Source organism: Equus przewalskii, chromosome 23 (assembly GCF_037783145.1).
Source record: "Equus przewalskii isolate Varuska chromosome 23, EquPr2, whole genome shotgun sequence".
Classification (NCBI taxonomy): domain Eukaryota; kingdom Metazoa; phylum Chordata; class Mammalia; order Perissodactyla; family Equidae; genus Equus; species Equus przewalskii.
Genome location: NC_091853.1, coordinates 18,238,751 through 18,246,245, shown reverse-complemented (window position 1 = coordinate 18,246,245; position 7,495 = coordinate 18,238,751). Strand labels below are relative to the sequence as shown.

At 39.7% G+C, this 7,495-nt stretch overlaps 1 protein-coding gene across 1 annotated transcript in view; it reads right to left on the bottom strand.

Annotated features, from left to right (window-relative positions):
- Positions 1 to 3,301: 3,301 nt before the first annotated feature.
- Positions 3,302 to 7,495, bottom strand: part of SWT1 (SWT1 RNA endoribonuclease homolog) — a 101,135-nt gene continuing 96,941 nt past the window's right edge. The window contains 1 exon segment of the mRNA XM_070591018.1: positions 3,302 to 4,284. Within this exon segment, the coding sequence (XP_070447119.1) occupies positions 4,155 to 4,284 (130 nt within the window). The 3' untranslated portion in view covers positions 3,302 to 4,154.

Genomic DNA, 7,495 nt, shown 5'->3' with positions numbered 1-7,495 from the left:
AGCTTCATCCTGTATTGGGGGTTGAAAAAGGGTGAGATGCAAAAGCTCATTAAGCTGAGTATATATAGGGTTGATATCTTGTGGAAACATGAGACTCATGTGTCTGAATAGATGGCTACACATTTGCTCAGAATGAGCCAAGGGAACAATACAATTTTAGCCTGAAAAAAAGCACACGATACCAAACTTGAATGAATGAAAGAAATGAATGAGAAAATGAAACTTACAAGATGAACCGAACTGTCCAGCGAGTTAAGAATAACAGTTGCTATATTAAAAGTTGGAATACATCTACCAAATATAACTAGTTGTCTAATCAGTTAACAGGGCTAGCTATCCATTAAGGCTACTCCCAAATCATGATGATAAGCTCTACCCTCTGCATTAAGCAAGTGTTTTGTCTCTATCTTAACCAAAAGTGCTAACAAGTCTTTAAAGGTACAGGCTTGAAAGAAAACAATTTGTGTCCAGAACTCTCAAAACTCAATAAAACAATGCAATTTAAAAATAAGCAAAAGATTTGAACAAGACACTTCAGAAAATATAAATGGATTCTAATAATATGGAAATATACTCACTATATAAATCATTAGGAAAATATAAAAAGCAAAATGACATACATTTATTAAAACAGTAATACCTAATTCTGGTTAGGATGCAGAGCAAGTGGATCTGATACACTGGATGTGTATCAACCTTATGCATACCCAAATTGCTGGAGGAATCACAAAACTGGAAGGTCACTTTGGAAAAACAATTTGGCAGTTTCTTATAAAGTTAAATACCCTGTGACACAGAAAGCCCACTCCTAGGTATTTATCCAAGTGAAATGAAAACATGTTCACACACCTGTATGTAAATATAGCAGCTTTATTCATAATCACCAAAAACAAATCGACTCAAATATCCTTCCAACTGGTGAATGGATAGATTGGTACATTCATATAATGGAATACTACTAAGGAATAAAAACAATGAAGTACTGATAAAACAACATGGATGGATCTCATCGAGGGCTAAGTGAGAAGCCAGCCTCAAACGCCTCCATTTATATATCATTCTGGAAAAGAACTACAGGGATAGCAGACACACCAACGGCTTCCTGAGGCGAGGATGGGTGTTGACTACAAAGGGGCACAAAGGAATTTTGAGGCGCGATGGAACTCATCTTGATTGTGTTGGTGATTATGTGGTTGTGTTTGACAAAACTCAGAACTGTACACTTAAAAAGGAGAAAGGTTGTCTCTTCTAGCTTAACCGAAAGGAGACCAAACTTTTAAAAGGAAAAGGCTTTAGAAAGGAAAGGGGCTGGGACACGTACCTCACTAGAAATTACATCAGGGAACCGTTCATTACCACTGGCTGTGCATGGGTTATGTACTGAGCTAAGGTAGTTTAGCCCATAACCATTAGTCTATACGACAGAGTTGCAGAGGCTGAGAAAAGATTAGAACTCAAAGAATAGGATGTTGAAATTGGTTTGTAGTTAGGAACACTGAGCCACGCTAGTTGCTGAGATTTGGGTGTCTACCGCCTCACCTTCCATTACCATAACTGGTAATTCTGCTCAAGCTCATGGAGCTGAGTTATTTTCACAGGAGTGGGTTTTATTGGCAAAATAGCTAAAAAGCCACCAACTGGAATGGGGCTTGCCTGCCAGTCCAATCTAAATCAGAAAAGGGCTGTGGGTGGCATCACTTCCTGAGTGGAAGATGTATTTGATTATTCAATAGTGAGATATATTCCCTCTAAGAAGACATCCTGACTCGCTAGGGAGCTGAAGAGGGCTCTAATGGATGGATGGGCTGGGGAGGGGGAGTTGTTGAAAGTCAGCAGTATGAACAATATGACCTAGGCTCTGAAGGTAGACCATGACACCATCTAAATAAACCTGGACCAACGCTGAAAGAGTGAAAGGACTTCTGTTCTCCCTTAAGATCATGGGCAAAAGATCAAGGGAACAGCTTCAGGTCTGACTTGTGTCCCCGCCTCATGTGACAAAGACCACGATAGGATAGTGAAGTTAACCCATCTGTGAAGTTGTAATCATGCAGTTCCAATTGCCTGCTGCAAGTCCTAACAGGAGACCCCGTGGGGCACCACAGACCCCTGTTCTTTAGCCAGCTTTTCTTTGGCCCAGAATGCTGGAAGAGGGGGGCTGCTCCAAACGAGAGGACCCTCTCTGATCTCTCAGGAGGGAAATGGACTATCTTTTGTAAAAGTAAGTAGGAAAAGGCTAGTGTAAATTGGTGCCGGAACTTTGCTGGAATAATCCTCATGGACGCCTCTCATGAAGTTATCACCAGCTCCTCACTAAGGCAAGGCCAAGGGCATTATGTAGAGAACCCCTGGTGTGACTTTCCCCATCAGGCACTTCTGGTTCATGGCATACTTATGGTGGTTTCTGCCCAAAATATAATAGCTATACATTGACGAATGGAGACTTTAAAACTTGTTTCTCTTTTAAGGATCTGATATTTTTCCATCAAAACATCTGCAAGGTGGGGCTTAGGATCCTTATGTCAGCTGAGTGACTCCAATCCAGAGGGGGGACCCAGAAAAGAAGGAGTAGAGGGTGAGGGGAAAGGGACCCCTCAACTCCTGCATTGGACCGTTAGAAAAAAAGTATAAAATTAATAAAGCTTAAGATCAGAAAAGACGACAATAAAGAAGGGAGAGAAACCCCTGACATTTCAAAGGAAGAAAATTTTAGAAGAATGTTTCTAAATTAAAAAATAAGACTAGAAAGAAGAAAAACATCTCCATATATCAATATAAAATGAAAAAAATTTAAGAAAGGTTGAAATAATTGACAAATTAATGCACAAAGTAAAAGCCATATAGACTAAGATAAAATTAAAATCCACGTGCCTAAGAGTGAAATATGTAGAGATATGCACGCGATAGGAGTGACAAGAAATTTCCTAAAAAGCATAACCTGTATTAAAAAGGGTGGTAACAAAGCAGAGCCCAAACCCAGTAATTACAACTAGAAGCAGGTGAGGGATAAGGAGCTGAAAAAAAGTTCTTTTGGTGGGGGAGGGGATGCTTTTTTGGCTCCTCAAGGAAGAAAGGCAAAGAGGCAGACACGCCCCGGCGGCATCTTCTTCCACCCAGGCTCATACCTCTGATGGCACTTTGAGCCCCAGGTGGAGGCGGCTTCCTCTGCAAACAGCTCAGTGGGTCCTCCCCACACCGCAGTGAGCATCGGAGCAGCTTCTCTCATTGGAGAGGGCCACTTATATAATCATACCTGTACACAGTTCAGAAACACAATTTGGAAGTAAAGTGAAAAGCAAAATCTTACTAAAAATAATTTATTGCTTTTTTAAAAAAAATAAGCATTTATAATAGAATACCAAATTAGATTTAATCTAATGTATTAACAAAAGCATAATATACTCTAGTAAACAAGGATTTCTAAATTACTGTGTAACTAAATAAGGAATAAGTCAAACTCTTGGTTTAGCTAGGGGCAACAGCAGTCACTGCCACCTATCCCATAAATCCACGTTGCTTCACATTTAAGAGAAACTCAGCCTTGGGGTCTCCTTGCTCCTCTCTTGAGAAATGCACTGAAAAGCGACGAGCCCAGGGAGGAGGACAAGAGGTTATATAGCAAGTTGGAGCTGAAGACAAAATGCTACAATCATTACCTCGGGGAAGTGGAAGGCATGTGTGTGATGTTTACCAGGTCTGCATGGAAGACTGTGATCATAAAACAGCCCAGGGTAAGATTTCGTTTGTAGAATGTGATTAAGCATGGTTACATCCTAATTCTTTCTTGGGGTTTGGAAGTGTCTCTGGTCCTGTACACATATTTAGGGTTGACAGAGATGCTACTGGTGTGCCCTGGGCTTTCCTCAAATGCCACAATGGCTCCTGCCCTACGATTACCAACAAGAAGCTCTCCTATCCTTAGACATACTGGCTCAGTATCAGCAGCAGAGGTAGGGAGGTATTGTCAACTTCAGATGAGTTGGGTCCACAGTTTATCCCATAGTGGATGCATTAGGCTTTTTGGAATTTCACTGAGATTGTCAGTGTAGGCAGTCACCTTTTTGGACCTGTGAGACATTTCTTACAAGTCTCTTGGGTTTGGCTCAAAAGGTTGAAAGCTGCTCTGTTGTTCTTTTAAGTTACAAATCAGCACTTTAAGTCCTATAGTTGAGCATGTCTTCACACCATCCCCTGTTTTTGGCCTCCATATAGACAGATGCATTGCACTGCTGCATGGTACGTTCCATCTCAACCAGCTGGCGGCATCCGATGGTTAACTTTTCCCTAGAGCATAAAGAAATATTACATCACTGGAGGACAGCCCATCAGATAAATGACAAAATCTTAATACAACAGGATTAACACTGGGATTTGAAATATATTCTTTGATATTTGAGAGAGAAAATATCAAGAGTTTGGGTTTCTTAGCAAAGACAAAACAACATGGCAGGATAAGCACTTAGTAGCACAGATTCTCAGACAGCCAACATGGAGAAGATCTTGGTACAATTCCTAGAATTCAGGAATGAGGGTTCCCGTGGAGACCTGCTGCCAAAAAGCAAAGTTGGATGCTTAAAAATAGTCCTTTATATGGTCTCTGAACACTTCTCCCAGCAGGAGATAGGCTGATGTTAAGTTGTTCTAATCCAAGGGGTAAGCAACACCGTGGAGCAGGTCGCACATTTTTGTCTTACTGGGCTTGGGAGTTAAAGAACAGGTGGACTGAAGGATACTAAGAGGATGAACCTCCTGACGTGCACAGACGCTGAGAGGGAATAGGACAGAGCGTCAACTCTTTAAAGGAATTCCTGAGATAAGGTACCTAGCAGTTAACAAATGAATATTAGCTAATCACTCTAACGCAGAGGTGGGGAAGTAGGGAGTAATGCCTAATACACGCCAAGCCTACTCAACAATTTTACCTAAGACGAAGCCTCACTGGGCTCTCAAAAGCTGACATGAGGCCTACAAACTGGGATCTGTAAGTCATCAGTCAGAGCACTAATCCACTATACCTGGTGTCTAGAGTCCAAATCTCATGGAAGCCTATTTAAATCTACTGGGAGATGGTCTACAAGTTCGCAAAGAATACTCAGCATTTAGTTCTGTATCTGGCACACTAGATGTTCGAGAAAGGACAGTTCTTTTTATTATGTAAGTTACTGTTACTACTACTTCAGCTTCTAAGATTGCTCCAAGCCATCTCCATGGTGTTGGGAGGACCACCAGCTATCTCTCGCCACTGCCTACCTGCCCATGGATCCCTTGATGTAGGGTACAAAGGAAAAAGAAGTCAACCGAAACTTAGGGAATAGCATGAGAGGTAGCAGTGACAGCAAAAGTAAATACACCATATTTTGAGCAGCCTCACTTCCTGAAGATGTGTGGTTTCTCTGAGGCTGATTAAAATCTGACTTTTGGCTTTGTGTTCACTCTAGTCCTGTCTCCTATATTTAGAGTGTGTTAAATTAGTGTTATGTTGCTGCCATTTCTTCACAACTACTCAGAAAATGATTTTTGGAAGACCCTAAGAGACCCAACACAGGAGAGATGTAAATGTTTTCCTATAAACTTAAAAATGAAACAAACAAAAACGGCAGGCCCTATTCCTGTTATTTATTCCACATGAGAAAAAAACTCCTTTGGTAACTAGACTTTGAATCTATTTCTGTGTCTTTTCTTTTCCTTCTTCCTTTCCTTTTTTCTCCTCTCACAGTTAAGGGGTGAGCTCTCTCTCTCCTTTGCATCCTAGTGGCATTTGGTTTCACACAAATAAGTGTGAATCAGCATCCTGACAATGGATTATCACCTAGAGATTTTGTTTCCTCCAGCAAGTTGTCATTGCTGACTGAGGAAAGCATGGGGTGTTTTTCATCATGTGTGTTTGGTCTACACTGGATTATGATGACAGGAATTCCTGAGTTCCTCTTCTCCACAGCTTGTATGTAGAACGGCAGAGTATTAGCTGTGGGGGCACCTTCACACCTTCGCCTGCCGTTCCGCAGCATCTCCAGTGGGTCGTCTCACCTTGGCTTTCACCTCTTGGTGATGGGACAGTTACAACTGTAAGACACAGCCCATTACAGATTTTGATATCACTTAACTGTTAGAAAGTTCTTCCTTTATATTGGGCCTAAAAAAACCCCATCTATCTGACCTGAGTCTGCCTAAATTAAAACAAAAAGTTGTTCTCCCTTTTTCTCCCAGTACAAATATTTCATGTCTCTTACAATGATCTTATTTCTCTTTTCCAAGTAAACAATCTCAACTCCAAATCCTTTCTGGAACAAAGGGCAAGACTGGAGGTTGTTTCTAGCTCTGTAATTTTATATTGCTCATGAAATTTCTGCAAAACTGCCACTGTTTCTCTAAATTGTCCTATTATGGGTATTAAATTTGCTTTGACCAAATCTCAGATAGGTCAAAACAACAGGAAATTTGATCAGATCAATTAAAAAGTAATTCCACTGGTTATTTGATTCATTTCCATGGCTAATTTTGTCAAAATGGCATGGTAGTAGTGAATTTAAGTGACCTGATTCCAGTATTTCATGAAGTTTTTCCAAAATCCTTTCCAGGTACAAGAAAAAAGACTAAAATGGATATTTGTTTTACAACTCTCTGAACTTTTCTATATATTTGCAATGTGTATCCAAGATGAAAGAAAAATGGAATACAATGTAATGCTAATATAAAAACAGTATATAATAGCTAATATCATAATCAATGGTGAAAGACTGAAAGCTTTTCTCCTAAAATCAGGAACAAGACAAGGATGCCCATGTTTACCACTGCTATCCAATATTGCCCTGCAAGTTCTAGCCAGAGCAATTAGGCATGAAAAAGAAGTAATAGGCAAATGAATTGTAAACAAAGAAGTAAAATTATCTCCATAGATCCTAAAGCCCACAAAATAACTGTCAGAGCTAATCCACTAATTCAGCCAAGCTGCAACATAAAAGATCAACAGAAAAAAATCAGTTACATCTGTATACACTACCAATGAACAATTCAAAAAGAAAATGAAAACAATTCCATTTACAATAGCATGAAAAAGATGAAAATACTTAGGAATAAATTTAAAGAGGCACAAGACTTGCACACTAAAAATTAGAAAACAATGCCAAAAGAAATTAAAGATCTAAATTAGTGGCATCCCATGTTCATGGATTGGAAAACTTAATACAATAACAATACTCCCCAAACTCAATGCAATCCCTATCAAAATCCTAACAATCTTTTTTGCAGAAATGGAAAAGCCGATCCTAAAATTCACACAGAATTAAAAGGGATCTCAAATCTTGAAAAAATTGTTAGAGGACTCACACTTCTTAATTTTGAAAAGTTATTATAAAGCAACTTTAATCAAAACAGTGTGGTACTGGCATAAAGACAGAAATACAGACTGATGGAACAGAATTGAAAGTCCAGAAATAAACCTTCACATCTATGGTCAACTGATTTTTGACAAGGGTGTCAAGACCATTCAATGAGG